Below are 22,557 nucleotides of genomic sequence, written 5' to 3'. Positions count from 1 at the left end.
GGAAACGTAACTTTGTCTTGAGAGACTGAGTTACTTGGTGTTTCAGTGGTAAAAAAAAAAGCAAAAAGGCCTGTCTTACACACCAAAAAAATGTATTGCAATTTCTGGAGATATCTCCACTTACACGATATGAGACCATAGGATTTTGAACACTCACTGTAGCACTCAGATTGCAAACAAAACCCAGACCATAGAAATATAATTCATTGAATATATTTGATTTCTATGACCCAAACTTCCCACAATGAGGTGACCCAAAGCTTTTACACCTCTAGGTGTGCATCCCAAATGGAACCCTATTCCCTAGTCAATCAATTAAATGAATTTTATAAAGCACATCTTACAACAGCATTTGTCACAAAGTGCTATACAGATACCCAGCCTAAAACCCAAAAGAGCAAGCAATGCATATGTAGACATTTCTTAGCTTTCGGTTTTTGGTCCGAGAGCATGCAGCCGTGCTCTCCACGAGACCATGGAGACACTGACATAACATTGCCTCACCTTTCGAGGCTTTGAAGTGATAGGGATAAGCTACCCTCAGCTTGGACTTGTCACGAAGTTCAAAGGCCTAGACTGGACGTCTCCAACCAACTAGACCTCTTAATGTAGAGGAGGTACTCTCAGTACGTCCCAAATGGCACCCTATTCCCTTTATAGTGCACTACTTTTGACCAGGGCTCTGGTCAAAAGTAGTGCACTATAAAGGGATTAAGGTGCCATTTGGGACTAACTGCCTGCTTTTCCTTTCAACCCAATACTCTCCCTCCCTCCCTCAACTTCAGAGAACAATTCAAAAGGAGAGAAAGAGAGTTTTGAAACCGTTTTAAGTGCAATATTTACTGTTAAATTCGAATAGTTTCTTGTTGATGTTGTTTTGTGTCTTCTCACTTTTGTTTATTGTTTATTTCATTTGCTTTGGCAATGTAAACACGTTTCCCATGCTAATGAAGCCCATTTGAATTGAGAAAGAGAGAGAGAGAGAGATACAGAAGGGATTGAAACCAACAGCAGTTTAAGTTCTTTGAGCCAATCTGTTGTGAGAGGCAGATCCTCGGTCTTGTGTTTTACATTTGTATTTTTTTGTGAGATGGAGGGATGATTTTTTTCTCTCTGTCTTTGGAGAGTAGCCACAGTGTCAGTCCACTGACCTCTCTCGCTCAATTCAAATCAATTCAAAAGGCTTTATTGGCATGGGAAACATATGTTTACATTGAAAAAAGCAAGTGAAATAAACAATTAAAAATGAATAGTAAACATTACACTCAAAAACGTTCCAAAGGAATAGAGACATTTCAAATTATGGCTATATATAGTGTTATAACGATGTGCAAATAGTTAAAATACAAAAGGGAAAATAAATAAACATAAACATGGGTTGTATTTACAGTGGTGTTTGTTCTTCACTGGTTGACCTTTTCTCTCTCCCTCCCCCTCAACCTAAAGACGGTCTCTCTCTCGCTCTCGCTCTCTTTCTCGTTCTCGTTCTCGCTCTGTCACGACTTCCGCCGAAGTTGGTCCCTCTCCTTGTTCGGGCGGCACTCGGTGTTCGACGTCACCGGTCTTCTAACCATCGCCGATCCACTTTTCATTTTCCATTTGTTTTGTCTGTGGGTTTTTCACACCTGGTTTCAATTCCCCAATTACATGTTCATTATTTAACCCTCTGTTTCCCACATGTCATCGTATGTGTTTGTTCTATGTTGAGGGCTGTATGTGACGGCTGGTATTTTGTTGCCGGATTTTGTAATATGCACCCGTGTAATTTTCGTGGTACGGTATATTTCACGCACCGTTGTATTGTTTCTATACTGGTGTTTTTCGTGTATTAAATACCTTGTCCATGCTTTCAATTTAAGCGCTTTATTGGCATGGGAAACATATGTTTTACATCGCCAAAGCAAGTGAAATAAGATAATAAACAAAAGTAATAAACAGTAAACATTACACTCACAAAAGTTCCAAAACATTAAGACATTTCAAATGTCATATGTGCTGCAGACTGTTCTAGTGCCCTCGCCAATTTGTTGATATATATATATATATATATATATATATATATATGTTGGGGCTTAAGCTGCTTCCCTCTCTCACCCCACAGCCCTGTGGAAATAAATGTGTGTTTTTTGCCAATTTTAACCGCACACTTCTTGTTTGTGTACATGAAATTTAATGATTTTATAATGTCGTATGTTTTACCCCCAACACCACTTTCCATCAATTTGTATAACAGACCCTCAGGCCAAATTGAGTCAAAAGCTTTTTTGAAATCAACAAAGCATGAGAAGACCTTGCCTTTGTTTGTTTGTCCATTAGGGTGTGCAGGGCGAATATGTGGTCTGTCATACAGTAATTTGGGACTTGGCCACTAATCCTGCCAGTCACAGGAGGTGAACGTCCATGCTCTGACTGGGTAATTGGTCACAAACTGGTCAGGGATACATTACTGCCGTCTCTGATTACTGCATACATTACTGCCTTCACTGATTACTGTATACGTTACTGTCTTCACTGATTACTGCATACATTACTGCCGTCTCTGATTACTGTATACATTACTGCCGTCTATGATTACTGTATACATTACTGCCTTCACTGATTACTGTATACATTACTGCCGTCTCTGATTACTGTATACATTACTGCTGTCTCTGATTACTGTATACATTACTGCTTTCACTGATTACTGTATTCATTACTGCCTTCACTGATTACTGTATACATTACTGCCGTCTCTGATTACTGCATACATTACTGCCTTCACTGATTACTGTATACGTTACTGTCTTCACTGATTACTGCATACATTACTGCCGTCTCTGATTACTGTATACATTACTGCCTTCACTGATTACTGTATACATTACTGCCTTCACTGATTACTGTATACATTACTGCCTTCACTGATTACTGTATACATTACTGCCTTCACTGATTACTGTATACATTACTGCCTTCACTGATTACTGTATACGTTACTGTCTTCACTGATTACTGCATACATTACTGCCGTCTCTGATTACTGTATACATTACTGCCGTCTATGATTACTGTATACATTACTGCCTTCACTGATTACTGTATACATTACTGCCGTCTCTGATTACTGTATACATTACTGCTGTCTCTGATTACTGTATACATTACTGCTTTCACTGATTACTGTATTCATTACTGCCTTCACTGATTACTGTATACATTACTGCCGTCTCTGATTACTGCATACATTACTGCCTTCACTGATTACTGTATACGTTACTGTCTTCACTGATTACTGCATACATTACTGCCGTCTCTGATTACTGTATACATTACTGCCGTCTCTGATTACTGTATACATTACTGCTTTCACTGATTACATTACTGCCTTCACTGATTACTGTATACATTACTGCCTTCACTGATTACTGTATACATTACTGCCTTCACTGATTACTGTATACGTTACTGTCTTCACTGATTACTGCATACATTACTGCCGTCTCTGATTACTGTATACATTACTGCCGTCTATGATTACTGTATACATTACTGCCTTCACTGATTACTGTATACATTACTGCCGTCTCTGATTACTGTATACATTACTGCTGTCTCTGATTACTGTATACATTACTGCTTTCACTGATTACTGTATTCATTACTGCCTTCACTGATTACTGTATACATTACTGCCGTCTCTGATTACTGCATACATTACTGCCTTCACTGATTACTGTATACGTTACTGTCTTCACTGATTACTGCATACATTACTGCCGTCTCTGATTACTGTATACATTACTGCCGTCTCTGATTACTGTATACATTACTGCTTTCACTGATTACATTACTGCCTTCACTGATTACTGTATACATTACTGCCTTCACTGATTACTGTATACATTACTGCCTTCACTGATTACTGTATACATTACTGCCGTATCTGATTAAAAAAAAATATATATATTTTAAATTTAACTAGGCAAGTCAGTTAAGAACAAATTCTTATTTACAATGAGTAACTGCCTTGCTCAGGGGCCAAACAACAGAGTTTTACCTTGTCATCTCAAGGATTCGATCCAGCAACCTTTCGATTTCTGGCCCAACGCTCTAACCACAAGGCTACCTGCCGCCCCTAGGCAACAGCCATGGCAACAGCCAGACCATAACACACCTCTCTGATACCATTTATTTAGGCTAAGCTTGCATCCCAAATGGCACCCTATGCCCTATATAAATACCTATAAACCTTTTACCAGAGCCCTATGGGAGAGAAAGAGAGTTTTGAAACCGTTTTAAGTGCAATATTTACTGTTAAATTCGAATAGTTTCTTGTTGATGTTGTTTTGTGTCTTCTCACTTTTGTTTATTGTTTATTTCATTTGCTTTGGCAATGTAAACACGTTTCCCATGCTAATGAAGCCCATTTGAATTGAGAAAGAGAGAGAGAGAGAGATACAGAAGGGATTGAAACCAACAGCAGTTTAAGTTCTTTGAGCCAATCTGTTGTGAGAGGCAGATCCTCGGTCTTGTGTTTTACATTTGTATTTTTTTGTGAGATGGAGGGATGATTTTTTTCTCTCTGTCTTTGGAGAGTAGCCACAGTGTCAGTCCACTGACCTCTCTCGCTCAATTCAAATCAATTCAAAAGGCTTTATTGGCATGGGAAACATATGTTTACATTGAAAAAAGCAAGTGAAATAAACAATTAAAAATGAATAGTAAACATTACACTCAAAAACGTTCCAAAGGAATAGAGACATTTCAAATTATGGCTATATATAGTGTTATAACGATGTGCAAATAGTTAAAATACAAAAGGGAAAATAAATAAACATAAACATGGGTTGTATTTACAGTGGTGTTTGTTCTTCACTGGTTGACCTTTTCTCTCTCCCTCCCCCCCTCAACCTAAAGACGGTCTCTCTCTCGCTCTCGCTCTCTTTCTCGTTCTCGTTCTCGCTCTGTCACGACTTCCGCCGAAGTTGGTCCCTCTCCTTGTTCGGGCGGCACTCGGTGTTCGACGTCACCGGTCTTCTAACCATCGCCGATCCACTTTTCATTTTCCATTTGTTTTGTCTGTGGGTTTTTCACACCTGGTTTCAATTCCCCAATTACATGTTCATTATTTAACCCTCTGTTTCCCACATGTCATCGTATGTGTTTGTTCTATGTTGAGGGCTGTATGTGACGGCTGGTATTTTGTTGCCGGATTTTGTAATATGCACCCGTGTAATTTCCGTGGTACGGTATATTTCACGCACCGTTGTATTGTTTCTATACTGGTGTTTTTCGTGTATTAAATACCTTGTCCATGCTTTCAATTTAAGCGCTTTATTGGCATGGGAAACATATGTTTTACATCGCCAAAGCAAGTGAAATAAGATAATAAACAAAAGTAATAAACAGTAAACATTACACTCACAAAAGTTCCAAAACATTAAGACATTTCAAATGTCATATGTGCTGCAGACTGTTCTAGTGCCCTCGCCAATTTGTTGATATATATATATATATATATATATATATATATATATATATATATATATGTTGGGGCTTAAGCTGCTTCCCTCTCTCACCCCACAGCCCTGTGGAAATAAATGTGTGTTTTTTGCCAATTTTAACCGCACACTTCTTGTTTGTGTACATGAAATTTAATGATTTTATAATGTCGTATGTTTTACCCCCAACACCACTTTCCATCAATTTGTATAACAGACCCTCAGGCCAAATTGAGTCAAAAGCTTTTTTGAAATCAACAAAGCATGAGAAGACCTTGCCTTTGTTTGTTTGTCCATTAGGGTGTGCAGGGCGAATATGTGGTCTGTCTGGGAATATGGTGCCATTTGGGATGCAGCCTAAGACTGGAGTGTCGGTGAGCCTGTACTGTATGTGAGCAAATGAGGAGAAGGCAATAGAGCTGTTCGAAGATGGTGAAAGCATAAAAATATATATTGGCAAAAGTGCACTGGTGGCCAACTAAAAACACTAGCTATATACCTTTATTTTTCTTCCACGGCCTGGTTGGCAGACTACATTTGAAAATCTGTGAATGCATCACCACTCACACAGAAAACTCACTAAAGATGTGGAACTTTTCACTCAAACTCACAACATTTCTGTCTCAGTCGGATCCACTTAGTGAATCGATGGAAACACATATTTAATTGTTTTTTGGATGATTGATCTGGGTTTTCTGCAAGCCTTTTTATTTCGACAAGCCTCTTAATTTTACCCCCAGCAGTACAGTCAATGAACAATAAGACATCTTCTCCAACAAAGAAACCCTGGCAGTGGTCTCCTCCGTCCTCTTTTAAAAAATCTATTAAAATTGAGTTAAAATGAATGACAACCAGGGATCAATGGCGGCAATTTTAGAAAACCATGCAACTTTCATTCAGATTGCAGTGAAGTATTGATTCAAACTAGCTTAAAGTAAATCTTTTTTTTATCTATCTAAACAATTTCATTACATCTCTGAAAGTAGAATAAAGTTAAGTATGTAAAGCCACACATTGATTTTATGCGTAGAATGCCCTATTCATCATAAAATATGACAGTATAATTATTTGTTACTGACTTATAAGAGAAGTGTTTTAAATCATCATGTCAATAGCTCAGTCCATTGAGTCTGACCATAGGTAGGCACACACACACGCACACACACACACACACACACACACACCCACCCCTTAGACAAGGCTAAGGGATCATCCATAAGAAAGTCTCTCTGCAGGTGTCTATATCCTGGCAGGGGTTTTCACTCCCGCAGGCAAGATCAATATCTTCCAACAACAGCTACCTCGGACCTCGAGACACTCCACACAAACTGTTTTTCATATACAGGATATTATTAGACAGCCACAGTGAAATGTCAAGATCTTTAAAAGGTAAATATCTCTCAAATGTCACCTGGAGGGTTTCCAAATTATTTTCCTCCTCATTGTCAAGATCGGGGCTGACATTAGGAATGAATGATTTTTCTGCCATGGGTGATTTCTCAGAGTCATTTGTTTCTGTCGTGTTGTCACTGATCGTTGTGGTGTGGTTGTTTGCATTCTAATGGCTGTTGTGTAGCAGGAGAGCAGGGCAACTGTTTGACCGTTGTGCTTGTGGGGGCTTTGAGATGGCTTTGATCTCAAACACTATGTGCCAGCGGAGATCACAGACAGTGGATGGAAAATAGGCAATACCTAAGGTAACTAACTAGTGGTTATTACACGTACTGTAGGCTATAGGTTGGTGTAGGTGGTGGTTTAGGATAGAGTTGACCGACATGCCTGGATTAGGTTATAGTGAATTCATCCCCTGATGTATGTGTTTGTACTTACATGGAACTAGAATTAAACTTGAACTTGTGTCTGGCCATGTGAGACTAGGAAAGCTATACACACAGCTCAAAGCCAGTCCTGTACAGTATTGTTATACCATCGAACCAAGCCGAGCTGGGGTGGCCTGGTTACATATCCACCATAGCAGCTGGAACGTTCTGGAAAGGACAATATGAAAAGAAAATGGTTTGTGTCATCACAGTAGTGTGAAAAGGGTATTGGACTGGCCCAGGTAGGTTAGCCTGGATCATAGGGAAACAAAAAATATATACAAAAATCTACTGGGAAAGTAGCTCTGCCTTACGTTAGTGTTTCATCCAGTTTCCAGAGTAATCAAAAGATCAGAGGAAATTTGCCTTTCACACTCAATATCATCTCAAATATCAACCATTGTCACGTAGATTTGTTTTTCCCAACACAGATGATGTCTATTTTTAAGTTGTTTGTTGTTTGTTTGTTTTTCGTAACTGAAACATCTGTTTTGGTCTCCCGTGTGACAGACAGCTTGGCACAGAGCGAGGAAGGCAGCGGCGGCTTCACCAGGCAGAGCATCTCCTCTTCGCCAACCCTGGAATTGTGGGTAATGATGAGGCTCCCGTGGGAGATGTGGATGTGGCACTGTACCAGCGGTTCTGATGATGTCACAGCGTCAGGAGGAACACAAACAATTCAAACTTGAAAGGTTTGTTTGATGGAAGTCAAACTACAAGGAAACCATGGTTATAGCTTTTGCAGGGTTTCTCAACCACTCATTTTATGATTTGAAAAGAATATGACAGAGACACCTTGATAAATATTTTTGTGTGTGTTGATTATTACTGTATGCTCCCTTCAGATTTAGACTACAGCTCTTCACTGTTCACTCCACAGCTATGTACTATTACTGTGAAAGAGATCTTCTGGCAGCATTTTTTTTTAAGATTGCTAAATTAGTCTAGCGGCCAGCTATCTAAACTTGTAGTAAGCATGGTCGAATTACCGACCAGGAGGCACCCATTGATTTTGTTTATCACTCTCACACATATATCATACTAAAAACTGAAAATATTGCTCTCCACCCTATGGCAAAATGTGTAGAATTGCAGGAAATTAGCTCTGAAACATTTTTTTTAATAAATCTCTGCCCAATGGCAAAATGAGTAGAACTGCATGGAATTAGTTAAACAATTTCTAAATTTCACTCCTCCCCAAGGCAAAACGTGTAGATTTGCAGCAAACTTGCTTAAAAACTACAACATGTTCTCTACGCCCCATAGCAAAATGTGTAGAATTGCAGGAAATGAATTCCGCTGTCAAGAGGGGGGCCGCTAAAAGGTTTTACTCGCAAGGTTGGGGAAACAAAATTTCACTTAGGGCCTCCAAAAGGCTAGGGCCGGCTCTGACAAGATGTGTGGGTATGGATGTGTTTTTTTTTTTGTGGCCCCCAGCCCCATCAAAGTTGCCCATCCCTGCCCTATATAGAAGGATACACTACTTTTTGACAAGAGCCCTATGGGCCCTGGTCAAAAGTTCTGCACAATAAGGGTGACATTTGAGACGCAGCCCTAGACTATAGACAAAAGACACATTCCATTTTTACATCAGTTTCCTTCAGATATGTAAGCAGAGTCAGTAATTCACAAAAACCATAAAGTTATGTGAAAAGGGGAGGGAATAAGAGCAACACAGTGGAAAACCATTAGACATTTCATAATTTCCCTCCAGACGTGATTGAGCTGGATCGGCTGAGAGTTCAAAACACTCTGGACGGGAGGCAGTCATCCATCTTGACTGATTATGTCATTTAGATGTAATTGCAAGCCCCTAGGGATCGCTTCTCCACATATGCAGGCAGCGTGCACACAGACCCACACACACAAACAGCATATTGCATTGCACTCACTCACTGGCTATAACATTTCTGTTTACCCTCACAAAGAAAGTAAAATGTCCCATGCACATCCGCCGACTGCTCCGTTTCATGGGTAATCAAATTAGAGTTGGTTTTCGATACATCACTGACAAATTGTTTATTAAACAAAAGGGGTTCGGTTTCCATATAATTGACAGCGATTCACTGGGGAGCAGGAGGCATAAACCTTGCTCTGGTGTATGTGTGTGTGTGTGTGTGTGTGTGTAGGGGATTTTTGTATTTATACATTTTGGGATTTCTTTGTATTTTACCCCCTTTTTCTCCCAATTTCAATCTTGTCTCTTCGCTGCAACTCCCCAACAGGCTCGGGAGGCGAAGGTCAAGTCATGCGTCCTCCGAAACATAATCTGCCAAACTGGGCTTCTTAACACCCGCCCACTTAACCCGGAAGCCAGGCGCACCAATGTGTTGTAGGAAACACCGTTCAACTGACGACCGAGGTCAGCCTGCAGGCGCCTGGCCTGCCGCAAGGAGTTGCTAGAGTGTGATGAGCAAAGTAAAGCCCCCCAGGCCAAACCCTCCCCTAACCCGTACAACGCTGGGCCAATTGTGTGCCGCCCTATGGGACTCCCGATCATGGCCAGTTGTGACCCATCCTTGGATTGATCCCAGGTCTGTAGTGACACCTCTAGCACTGCGATGCAGTGCCTTAGACCGCTGCACCACTCGGGAGGCAGGGCAAGAGATTTTTTTATATACAGTACTGTACCACAATAGTGTATTATCAAAGCAAATCCCATATCATGGATCTTTTTCATGATGTCCTACATTTTAAATGTGAAATAATTGAATTTGTCAATACTAGGTTACAGCTGAGAAAACAACTTTAAACAACAAAAGTTTTGGTTTGTATGGTTTTCACAATGGTTATCCCTAGCTCTCTTCTACTTCCAAGGAAGTGTATAGGTCACGCCCTGGTTCAATGACCACGCTATTGTCCACTGCTTGAGTCAGCGTCACCTGTCAATCATCGCATGGAAAATGCCTTTAGAATGTGATCAGTCTTCTGCTCCATATAATCTCTAGCCTATGACCTTTTCAGATGGAAAACCTTTCACTGCATCCCAAATGGCACCCTATTCCCTATAGAAGTGCAGTAATTGACCAGGACCACCCTGCTTTGTTTTGTCTCTATAGTAAAGAGATACAGAGCATTCGGATTCAGACCCCTTCATTTTTTCCACATTTTGTTACATTACAGCCTTATTCTAAAATGGATTAAATGATTTCCCCCCCTCATCAATCTACACACAATACCCCATAATGACAAAGCAAAAACAGGTTTTTAGATTTTTTTGTAAATGAATAAAAAGTAAAAAACTGAAATACCTTATTTACATAAGTATTCAGACCCTTTGCTATGAGACTCGAAATTGAGGTCAGGTGCATCATGTTTCCATTGATCATCCTTGAGATGTTTCTAACAACTTGATTGGAGTCCACGTGTGGTAAATTACATTGATTGGACATGATTTGGAAAGGCACACAGCTCTCTGTATAAGGTCCCATAGTTGACAGTGCATGTCACAGCAAAAACCAAGCCATGAGGTCAAAGGAATTGTCCGTAGAGCTCCGAGACAGGATTGTGTCGAGGCACAGATCTGGGGAAGGATACAAAAACATTTCTGCAGCATTGAAGGTCCCCAAGAACACAGTGGCCTCCATCATTCTTAAATGGAAGAAGTTTGGAACCACCAAGATTCTTCCTAGAGCTGGGCGCCTAGCCAAACTGAGCAATCAGGGGAGAAGGGCCTTTTGTCAGGGAGATGACCAAGAACCCGATGGTCACTCTGACAGAGCTCCAGAGTTCCTCTGTGGAGATGGGAGAACCTTGCAGAAGGACAACCATCTCTGCAGTGCTCCACCAATCAGGTCTTTGTGGAAGAGTGGCCAGACAGAAGCCACTCGTTAGTAGTTTGCCAAAAGATTGAACTCTTGGCCTGAATGCCAACCGTCACGTCTGGAGGAAACCTGGCACCGCTCATCACCTGGCCCTACGGTGAAGCATGGTGGTGGCAGCATCATGCTGAGGGGATGTTTTTCAGCGGCAGGGACTCGGAGACTAGTCAGGATCGAGGGAAAGTACAAAGAGATCCTTGATGAAAACCTGCTCCAGAGAGCTTAGGACCTCAGACTGGGGCAAAGGTTCACTTTCCAACAGGACATTGACCCTAAGCACACAGGCTTCGGGACGAGTCTCTGAATGTCCTTGAGTGGCCCAGCCAGAGCCCAGACTTGAACCTGATCTAACATTTCTGGAGAGACCTGAAAATAGCTGTGCAGCGACGCTCCCCATCCAACCTGACAGAGATTGAGAGGATCTGCAGAGAAGAATGGGAGAAACTCCCCAAATTCAGGGGTGTGAAGCTTGTAGCGTCATACCCAAGAAGACTCGAGGCTATAATTGCTGCCAAAGGTGCTTCCAGAAAGTACTGAGTAATGGGTCTGAATACTTATGTAAATGTGATATTCCAGTTTTTTTATTTGACTAAATTTGCAAACATTTCTAAAAAACAGTTTTTGCTTTGTCATTATTGGGTATTGTGTGTAGATTGATTAAAAAAAACAATTTCATCTATTTTAGAATAAGGTTGTAAGGTAACAAAATGTAGAAAAAGGAAGGGGTCTGAATACTTTCTGAATGCACTGTATGTAGGCTACCATTTAGGAATCTGAGTTGTGTAACATTAGACCAAGGATGCAAACCAAATGGCACCCTATTCCCTATACAGTGCACTTTTGACTACATGGGCAATAGGGTGCTTTTTGGGACACAGACCAAGTCTAAACTGTCAACCTGCCTCTGTCAGCACCATGGTACGTCATTGCACCGTTTTGCTAAGTGATACAGCAGCTATGCCGGAGACTGAGAATATTATTTTAGTGTGTATGTGTGTGATGTGTGTGTGTGCTTGCGTGTGGGTGTGTGTGCGCCTGCCCGCCTGAGGCCGTGTGTGTGTGTATGGGGTCTAGTGTGGTCTGCAAGGATGTGGTGTGATGCACATCTTTAATAACAGTACATTAGACATTTGGTGGACCAGACCCTTCTTCTCTGCTAATCTGCTGGAAATTGAGTATGACTGCCCGTGAATTATTTAGGTGTTCCTAATGTTTTGTGCACTCAGTGTACAGTAGATCATTATATAGATAATTCCACACGATAATTCCACACGATATCACCAGGGGTGGGGGTGGGGGGTCTACAGTTGGGGCTATGGCATATAATAACAGTATCTACTGCATACAGATAGATAGACCAACATTTTGTCATAAATAATAAAGAGAACAGATCCCAATACTGAGCCCTGCAGTACACCATTCTTTATTCCAGGAAACTAGACTTAACACCATCAGAAATCACATATTGTGTCCTGTCTGACAGATAATTCTCAAACCACTTGCAAGAAGCCTGATCCAGGCCTATTTCAGTCAACCTTTGAATGGGAATGTGGTCAGCAGTGTCGAAGGCCTTGGAAAGTTCTATAAATAAGGCAGCACAATGATTTTTATGATCTAAGCAATTTAACACATCATGTAAAACAAGCATAGCAGCTGAAACGCTGCTACTGTATGTCCAGGTCTAAAACTGGATTGGTGCACATTTAGAATAGAGGGAGAAGTTAAAAAAGTTCCAGGGATTCTAAACTTTGGAAAGGCAAGATAATCTGGAAATTGGATGGTATTTATCTAATTCAGATGATCTCTTCCTTTCGAGATAACAACAGAAACAACTGAGCCCTGGTCAAAAGTAGTGCACTAAATAGGGAATAGGGTGCCATTTGGGATGAACCCATTGAATCTCCCACTGGGATGACCAGCAGACCAGCACCTGGCAGACCTGCCCTCTCTCTCTCTCTGTTATCCTTCTCTCTGCACCCAGAGTAAAACACCATCCCTCTGCCCCTCCTGTATCTCCATTGTTTGTGCAGTCTCTCCCTGTTTCTCATTCTTTCTCTTGTTCTCTTTTTCTCATTCTCTCCTCTGTCTGCCTGTCTGTTTCTCTCTCGCTCTCTCTCTCTCTCTTCATCTCTTCCTTCTCTCTCTTTATCTCCTCCCCTCTCTTCTATAGTTTTCTTCCTCTTCCTTTTAACCTCTACCTATTCTCTCTCCACCAGATTCTAACCAAAATTAAAAACGGCCCCCAATGGAACATAATACAAGATAATTGTACAGTGTATCAGTGTATAGTGACCATAAAGCAAGCAGCTATGTGAATCATGCTAAGGTTTGTAAAATAACATAATCACAGATGCCAAGGCTGCAAAAGAAGTCACTGGGAGAGGATGGTGTGATAAAATCCTCACAAAATCCAACCATGTCCCAACCAGCCTCCACATTTTGCAATCACTGTTGCGGAATGATGATGAACAAGCAATAAACCTGCTAATCTTGAACACTTCTCTCTCCCCAAAGCAGAAGGCTATAACTCCTTCTGTCTCTCCTACACATCCTAAATGAGTATCATAACCGTTACCTATATGTTCCACTGTAGAGCAGTGGCAAAATCACCTTATTTCTGACATTTTGCGAGGTTGTATTATACATGTGTATTACTGCTGGTCTATATGAGTGTGTTGGTGTTACAGAACATCTGTGCTGGCTTCCATCCTGTTTACATCGTCCACACACAGACAACACTTTTTGATGAGGCTCATAACAGGACAGTGCCAATGCTACTGCTACTCTGTGTCCATGTGAAATCTGAGTAGGTGTAACATGGAATTAAGTATAGAACCCATATACTGTAGGTATACACAACTTATTCTTGTCTTTTATTATTTCTTATTGTCAAGAAGGAACCTGCAAGTAAGCGTTTTGTTGGACGGTGTATGCCATACAACTAATAAAAAACTTTAACCTGAAACTTCATATCGGTGACTATCCCTTGGAGTGCAAAGTCAGACAAGGTGGGTCAAGTGAGGAGCACAGTGCCCTCCTATGGTCAACAGCTTTCCCCAATCCCCGCTCTCTCATTTAATTAACACATGAGCAGCTGGTTTGCTGGTGCAGCAGAGTATGGGTGTTTGTGTGTGTTTGTGTGTGTGTGTGTGTGTGTGTGTGTGTGTGTGTGTGTGTGTGTGTGTGTGTGTGTGTGTGTGTGTGTGTGTGTGTGTGTGTGTGTGTGTGTGTGTGTGTGTGTGTGTGTGTGTGAGGGGGGTTGTTGTCATGGCTACCTGCTTCCTGCGCTCCCCTTCAGCTCCAGATGGGCCAGGCTTATTGGAAACAGAGTCGTAGAGGTTGCCAGGCCCTATCTGGAGGCCCTCGGGGGCCAAATTAGGGCTCCCCAAGGGCCACATTAGAGCCTGTTAACTAAGTTAGATGGAGAAATGGACCAAGGGAGCTGACTGACAGACCGGGGCTCAGACTCAGACTGCATCCTAAATGACACCCTATTCCCTATATAGTGCACTGCCAGACTGGATCAGGGTGCCATTTGGGGCAGCCTCAGACTCATCTCAGGGCTATAGTCTCTATTCTCTCCACTGCCTTTTGTTTGCCTGCTGATCGGGAGATAACAGCCAGTTCCTGACAATGGAGGCTTTTCAGGTAGGATGTATTTTGGAAAAAAAACGGCTGAGGAAAGATGATTAATGTATTCCAGTATTTCAACGCAAAGGTAGCTACGGTATTCTATTATGAGTTATGGGAGATGGGTTTGCTAATTCTTCCAAGAACAGTCCCTGCAAATTAGTATGTGATGTGATTTCCACAGACGAGTTGGTGTGTGTTTGTGTGTGGATGTCTGTGTGTGTCTGTTTGTGTGGCTGTGTGTGTGTCTTTAAAGTCATCTACACACAACCAGACTGGGTTAGCCTGTTGAACTGAAGCCTAGAGAACATCTACTATATTATTGCCACATTCTTGATACCCATCCAAGCATTTTTCTATTTCTTTACAAGCAAATCAACAAGGGTAGAGGTCAGTAAGTGAGGAGGTTTTCATATTGGAATTCAACCATAAAGACTGGGGCCATGTACTTCCTGCCCCTCTGTCTCCCCGCCCCTTAGGTGTGATTGACAGGCCTGTTGACAGCCCATATAGGCTCCAGATGAGGCCTGCTCACTGTCCCCGCACTCCCCTCCATCTGACGCACCACAGGGAACGATCATAAATCACCTAACACACATACACACGAACATACACACACACACACACACACACACACACACACACACACACACACACACACACACACACACACACACACACGAGTCACAGTCCACATTCTTCAAGCCACTGGAGCCACTTGATCATCTGACGTGGACGTTTAAGATCCCCGTTTAAAGGCCAGGCTTCAAACCCCCAGGGTGTGGTGGCTTTTGCTCATAGGGCTCATAAAACTCTATTTTAAAATGAAAAATCTATATCCAATCTATGACCAATAAGCACACTATATACTCAATTCACATCACAAATAGTACGGTTAGTGCGGTTAGTATGAGTTTTCGAACACAGCTTATAAGCAAAAGTCAGTCATACTGAGGGTGCATCTCAAAAGTGTAGAGTCCTTTTATGTCCTACCCTCTATGAGTGACAGGAGACAAGGAAAGAAAACCATGAAAGAGTACTGAGACACACCCATAATCTTGCGCAACTCCCCGGGCTGCAATTTCACAAACGACAAGTGGAAGGAAACAGGAGCAAGCTCACAGATTCTGCTTTAAAATGAAATGTCATTGAATCCACAATGGACACTATGTCAAAATTCAGAATGGGGTTGAGAGTAGATTTGGTTGGGTTTGTTGTGCTTGTCTCATTCAGGTCATTCAGTGATGCTCAGAGTTTGCTTTTTCCAATGCCATCACGTAATCAAGAAACATCTAACTTTGTCAGCTATGGTCTACAGCAGCAAGCAGAAGAGCTTGTGAGCACAGGCTCAAGGATACCCACCCAAGACCTATTCAGGCCTTTTCAGACACCTATGCCATTTGAACAAAGGATACCTGTTCAAATCCCTGTGCAAACTGAGTATGGGAAACCTGCACCATCTCCTATACAGTTTGAATATAGAAACCTGTTCAAAAACCAACCCAGGTGCCTGTAAAATATGAACCTCAACAGCCTGCCAGAAAGCAACAGGCGTTTCAACCAGGGAAACCGAGTGAAGTTTGAGCTGAAGAATCCAGTGTCTGTGACCAGTGTAGCGGTCCAGTACAGGCAGGACGTGGTTCGGGTGGAGGTCAAGCAGGATTTCCTAGGGAACGGTCAGTTCTTCCGACCATCTGATCTGACCCCTGGGAGGCTGTGCATCCAGAGTTTTTTGTTTTTTTTACCCACTTTTTCTCCCCAATTTCGTGGTAGCCAATTGGTAGTTACAGTCTTGTCTCATCGCTGCAACTCCCATACGGACTCGGGAGAGGCAAAGGTCGAGAGCCATGCGTCCTCTGAAACACAACCCAACCAAGCCGCACTGCTTCTTGACACAATGCCCGCTTAACCCGGAAGCCAGCCGCACCAATGTGTCGGAGGAAACACCGTACACCTGGCGACCGTGTCAGCGTGCACTGCGCCCGGCCCGCCACAGGAGTCGCTAGTGCACGATGGGACAAGGACATCCCTGAACCCAGAATCTCTAGTGGCACAGCTAGCACTGCGATGCAGTGCCTGAGACCACTGTGCCACTCGGGAAGCACCATGGATCCACAGAATTTGACCATGCTGACCAGAGGCTGCTATTTGAGACTGAGCTGCTAGGATATAGGAGCATGCTAATGCTATGTTTGGGCCTAGTGTGTGTGTATGGGGAATTTGTACAACGAATAGTTCTCTTCCATAATTGTTGCAAGCTACAAAAGAACACATGAATTGATTTTGTTTGGAATGAGAAATGGAACAGAACATCTGTAGATTCCAGAGTCAGTCTTTGTAAGGAAGAGTGGATTGTATTGATGCTTAGTGGTGTTGTAGTACAATATGTAGTGCTGGAAAGTGACTTTGTTTTCTTTAGATAACAGAGGATGTACTCATCTATATCTTTACCCTTATCTACACACCAACACCAGTTTAAGGCACTCCCATTGTAAGAACAAATGATGCTGAGGTTGGAGTTGAATGCCATTATCGAAGGTAAGGACTTTTACTTCATTCTCACTTTTCAAATGCTTTCCATGTCATGCTCTAATGAAAACAACCCTGGCTCTGGCTGTAAAACATTTGTATCCATCAGGGAGCACAATGTGACCAGTAATGCTCTGAAGCCTACCTGGGTTCCCTTTGCCTCCACCAAGGTTGCAGAGCAGCAGCTGGTCTTTTCTCTCAGGCTCATGACAGGTGGGTATATAACATAGGTGAGACTACACCTTTAAAGTTGACCTCTGCCATTTTGGGTTATAGAGTACCACTGTATCAGTCATAATACCCATAAAACCTAGCGGTCAAACAGGGAAATGGTTCCAATAATTTTCCCCATAGGGCATTTTTGTGTAGGCTTACTCTGCCATGACGTTTTGATAACGTGTACATTTCTCTAGGACAGTCACTTTTATTAATATATTCTCCTGTATTTATCCCCCCCAAATTAAACGCTAATTAGCTGCTAATGTGGCAATCATAAAGCACTACAAATGCCATGATGATCTGGACGAGACTGCCAAATCAAGGCAAAGGTAAGCATCTCTGGATTAACTATCTAATGATAGCTAAATGTAGTAATGAATAAATTGTTTGAAATTGACACAATAAATGTTAGCAAAGGTGTCAGCTAGAGATGACATGCAGGACTTTGCAGGGATTTGTAGTTTTGCATGATGTCTACATTGATGCAAATTAGCATTTAAGAATCTGAGAGTAAATAGAGCAGAATATATTGCTAAAAGTAACCTTGTCCGAGAGAGATTTGCATGGCTATCAAAACGTCACATAGCCCTTGTTTTAAGTGTTTCTAAAATCCCCTATGGGAAAAATGAATGGTGGAAAACAACTGGACCCATTTCCCTGTTTGACCGCTACGTTTTATGGGTATTATGACACGTCCATTGTGAGGCTCTATTGCTGCTTTAGCTTTTCTTCTCTTTCAGATGACTGGCAATTTGAGAGGCCCTCCAGTGTCTACTTTCTGGGGCATGTCATGAGCATTGAAGCCTCCATTATCCAAGCCCACCACACAACTCTCCATGTCTACGTGGACAGCTGTGTGGCTACACTGGCCCCTGAACCTACATATTCCTTCATTGAGAACCATGGGTGCGTGTGTGTCCCCCTTCCAACTTACCGTACTTCTGTATATTGTGAATTTAAATTCAACTTTGTTTTTATTTCATCCCATCAGGTGTCTGACTGATGATAGACAGACAGGCTCCAAGTCCCACTTCCTGCAGCAAACCCAGGATGACAAACTCTAGTTTCAGCTTGAGGCCTTCAGGTTCCACCAAGATGAGAGGAGCTCTGTGAGTAACGATACATTCACCTGAAGGCCATTTTATTTTTAGTCTGTATGTGTAACAGTGTAGGTTCCGTCCCTCTCTTCGCCCCAACCCGGGCTCGAACCAGGGACCCTTGCACACATCAACAACTGACACCCCACGAAGCATCGTTACCCATCGCGCCACAAAAGCCGCGGCCCTTGCAACGCAAGGGGAAACCCTACTTCAAGTCTCAGAGCGAGTGACGTCACCGATTGAAACGCTATTAGCGCGCACCACCGCTAACTAACTAGCCATTTCACATCGGTTACATATGTACTGTACTCACCTGTCTTGTTCATTAGGCACTAAATGGAAGAAAACAAACAGGGGGAATACCTGGACTTGTCCAATAAGAAACAAGGACTTTGATTTTCTGTTGTTTACTCTAATGAACACAACCCTGTACAAGTAATATCTCTCCTACCTTCCTATAGATGTACGTCACATGTCATCTGAGAGCAATGTCGGCCTCTGCTTCCATTGACTTCCATTCCATTGGCTTGCTCGTTTACTACAGAGGCAAACCGGTTTGTCTCTGGGGATTGAGTTTATACTGCACGCAACTATAATTCTGCAAACCTGGATGTTTATATATTGGATTTGTATAGAGCTAGGACCCAAAGCTGATCATGGTTTTAATTTTTTAGCATTTTCTGAACTGGCGTCTTGTTTTCTTTCCTCTAAGGTGGGTTTCAGCAGGTGGGGATGACCTGGTGTGTGGCTGCTGTGACTCCACCTGTGGCCTGAGAAAGGGGAGGAGTCTGCCGACTGACATCGTATTCTACCAGAGTAATCTTTGAAGTTTATGATTTGATCGTCCTGTGCTAGTGGTGCTTTTCTATCAAGTGGAGTCTAGCTTGCATCTCTTCCCCCCCCTAGAGCTTATAGGTATGCATTTGGACAGAAATTCTGTATTACTCAATTTATGATAAAGTTGTATTGTATTCTGAATGAAATAATTGAACTTCCTTCCTCAGGCGTGTCTCTCATGGGGATACTGCTGGCTGCTGTGGGAGTGGTCTCGCTCACTGCACTGGCAACATTGCTGTAAATGAGGCTACGCAAGACCCACAGGCAACAACCACATTTCGCTACTGAGTTTGGTTAATCCAAAAGTTACGCTACTGATTTAAAATTTGACAGGTAACTAGTAACTCACCGATTACTTTCAGAAAGTAACCTAACCAACCCTGAACACAATATACACATTTACCTTTCAAAATCCCTTACATAAACTGTATTCAAAGTTGCCATGGCCATTACAAAACAGTTACATTCTGATCCAAGGATTACCTACTGTACGCTAGCGTGGTTAAAACAGATTGAACCAGACTCACTCAATGGTGAGCACGATGTTCAGTCTGGTTTAACCAGGCTAAGGCCAGCCCTGATCCCAGTCATCACTATTACATTGTAGTTTGATGAAAAACATGCCGTCTGGTGTTTCATGTTCGGCGCTGTCATCACCCACGGCTGTGGTATGAAAGTATGTGTATATGGCCGTTGCATACCAATGTCATGTAGCAATATATATTCAACGATCTGGGTGCAATAACAATGTTCTGGGTGCAAGACATGTGCCAGGCCTTTGATGTGTGGCTGCCCTCTGGGTCATGTATCCTGTTAGGCAAAATGGCTGATACACACACTCATTCAAATTGAGACGCACACACACACTCTCATAATTTAACTTGTCAATTTGCACCCCCACAAAACAATAACAGTTAGACATCTGTGAACACATTCGGGCAATAACAGTACAATGATGCACTGAATTTATTCTCAATCGTTCAACGTCTCTTTTCTCTCTGGCCTGGTCCTAGCCCTCTGTTTGGCTTAAGCCTTAGACCCTCCTACACCTTTTGTGTTCACATGTCTGAAAGGCCTGGATAGGTGAAAGTTGTATGACACACACTATCTAAAGTCTAGTTCAGGCCCTGCTTTTGTCCCATTCCAGTGAAACTTCCAGGGGTGAGGGAGATTCAGGAAACTGCTGTCATGTGGCCTGCCGATGCTCTATTAAACATGTCTTTCATTACCCCATACTCTGTAGGGTCAGCCCTACCCTACCAATCAAATACCCAGCCGGCAGGCACGAGCATGCGTGTAGCGCACACAACACATACACACACAGCCGCCAGGCCTGCACACGGGAACAAGCACCCTATTAAAGTGGGGCCTTACATATTACTGTAATAAAGACTCACAGTATTGCATGTATGGTCTTTTTAATCATGTCTATTTATCTTCCAAGGCTGGTAAGCAACAGTTCATGATAAGCACCATGTTTCATGAATTCACCGCCGCTGGTACTGTAAGAAAGATGGCAACCGCTAGAAGGAAAACCCATCTTGTTGGACTATCATTTTTATTTATTATTTAACCAGGCAAGTGAGTTAAAGAACAAATTCAGTCTAGGACAGTCTAGGAACAGTGGCTTAACTGCCTTGTTCGGGCGTAGAAGGACAGATTTTTACCTTGTCAGCTCGGGGATTCGACGCTCTAACCACTAGGCTACCTGCCGCCCCAGGAATTTTAGCTCTAAATTGTAGTACACTAATAAAAACAATGGAATTAATCTTCATGTCAGTCCATTTTAAGATTAACCAGGCTAGCCTAGGCTAACCCTGTGACAATGTTAGTTTGGTAATGGTCATTGCAATTTTGAAAATATGGTTCTGTAGGAAGTGCTTTTGTGAAGTAAAAGTGTATGGGCTGTGTTCAATCCATATAGCGGAAGTACTGTCACGTCCTGACCATAGCAAGTTGTTATTTTCTATGGTAGAGTGGTCAGGGCGTGACAGGGGGTGTTTGTCTAATTGGAGGTCATGCCAAACAAAAACCAATATAGAAATATAAAACTAGAAACTGAACATAGAAATACAAAAACAAACACCCTCTGTCACGCCCTGACCACTCTACCATAGAAAATAACAACTTGCTATGGTCAGGACGTGACAAGAACAGTGTGATTGAAACGTAAAGTCAATGTTCCCGCCTTAGTGGAGACTGCATTCACAGTAACCGCTGCATGTCGGCTCAATCGTAAATGACTTTAACATTTATATTGCGCAATCAGTAATACTTCAGCAATGCAGATTGAATACAGCCCTATATTACGTTTTAAGTGTCGACTTGTAAATGTTACCGGGGAGCGGTGGTACTGCAACCAAGCTCATTGGCTCTTTTGATTTAGCTCCAATAACGGAGAAGCACATTGTCTGCTGGTCTTTGCTCTAAAATCTAACCTATTCATATATATATAAAAAAAGGTCTGATTAAATAAATGGGCTCACCAGCCAATAAATTACATTAACCAAATAACTGGTTGTATTACAGGTCTTCTTCCACTGCAGTCATGCTGCACATCATATCAATGTGATTCCTGAGATGTTAACTCTCCACACTTTAGCCCTAGTTGTCGTCCTGAGGCGTAGCGTGGTTGAGACATAGGATGTGAATCTGCAAGTTGCTGTCAGTAGGAAGGATTCTTTCCAAACAAAGGATAGTTAACATCAAGTGGTCATGGATGGCTTTGAACATGGATGGGAAAACAAATCTCACAATAGCATCAATTGACCCTAGGGTGCAATACCAAAAAAGATCACAGAAATTTTTGCAGCTCCCTTTGGGGATGTTTTTGGGGGTTATGAGGTGTGGTTCTTTAGGGCAGTCACCCCTCTTCCTTCCATTGGGAGGGACAGTGACCTTATAGCAGGCAAAGGTTGAAGGTTGCCCCGCAGCCTTTCTCTCTTCCTAGCACACACAAACGCGCACACATGCACACACATACACACACATACGTACACACCAAGCAAATATACAAACGAACACATGCATGCACGCACATGAACGCACACACACACACAGATGGATGGATGGATGAAAGGGACTAGAACATCAGGAGACTGATTATCAGACAGACAGA

At 42.2% G+C, this 22,557-nt stretch overlaps 2 protein-coding genes across 2 annotated transcripts in view; one reads left to right on the top strand and one right to left on the bottom strand.

Moving 5' to 3' along the window:
* Positions 1 to 14,522, bottom strand: part of LOC106574327 (partitioning defective 3 homolog B) — a 241,797-nt gene extending 227,275 nt beyond the window's left edge. The window contains exon 1 of the mRNA XM_045696696.1: positions 14,400 to 14,522. Within this exon, the coding sequence (XP_045552652.1) occupies positions 14,400 to 14,522 (123 nt within the window). The remainder of the gene's footprint in view (positions 1 to 14,399) is intronic.
* A 1,751-nt stretch (positions 14,523 to 16,273) lies between these two features.
* Positions 16,274 to 18,566, top strand: LOC106574365 (zona pellucida sperm-binding protein 3-like). Its single transcript, XM_045696695.1, has 5 exons — positions 16,274 to 16,430; positions 17,235 to 17,292; positions 17,393 to 17,496; positions 18,243 to 18,408; positions 18,494 to 18,566. Exons 1-5 carry the CDS (start codon positions 16,274 to 16,276, stop codon positions 18,564 to 18,566), a joined length of 558 nt encoding a protein of 185 aa, XP_045552651.1.
* Positions 18,567 to 22,557: the final 3,991 nt, after the last annotated feature.

Source organism: Salmo salar, chromosome ssa16 (genome assembly GCF_905237065.1).
Source record: "Salmo salar chromosome ssa16, Ssal_v3.1, whole genome shotgun sequence".
NCBI classification, from domain to species: Eukaryota; Metazoa; Chordata; class Actinopteri; order Salmoniformes; family Salmonidae; genus Salmo; species Salmo salar.
Note: the sequence above shows the minus strand (reverse complement) of the source record. Positions and strands in the feature narration are given on the sequence as shown.

Bases quoted from the DNA above. Each gene is read 5' to 3' on its own strand.
- LOC106574365 (XM_045696695.1), top strand. From the start codon at position 16,274: ATGAACCTCAACAGCCTGCCAGAAAGCAACAGGCGTTTCAACCAGGGA. The intron at 17,293-17,392 runs GTAAGGACTTTT...TGTATCCATCAG, and splicing joins GTTGAATGCCATTATCGAAG to GGAGCACAATGTGACCAGTA. The intron at 17,497-18,242 runs GTGGGTATATAA...CTTCTCTTTCAG, and splicing joins TTCTCTCAGGCTCATGACAG to ATGACTGGCAATTTGAGAGG.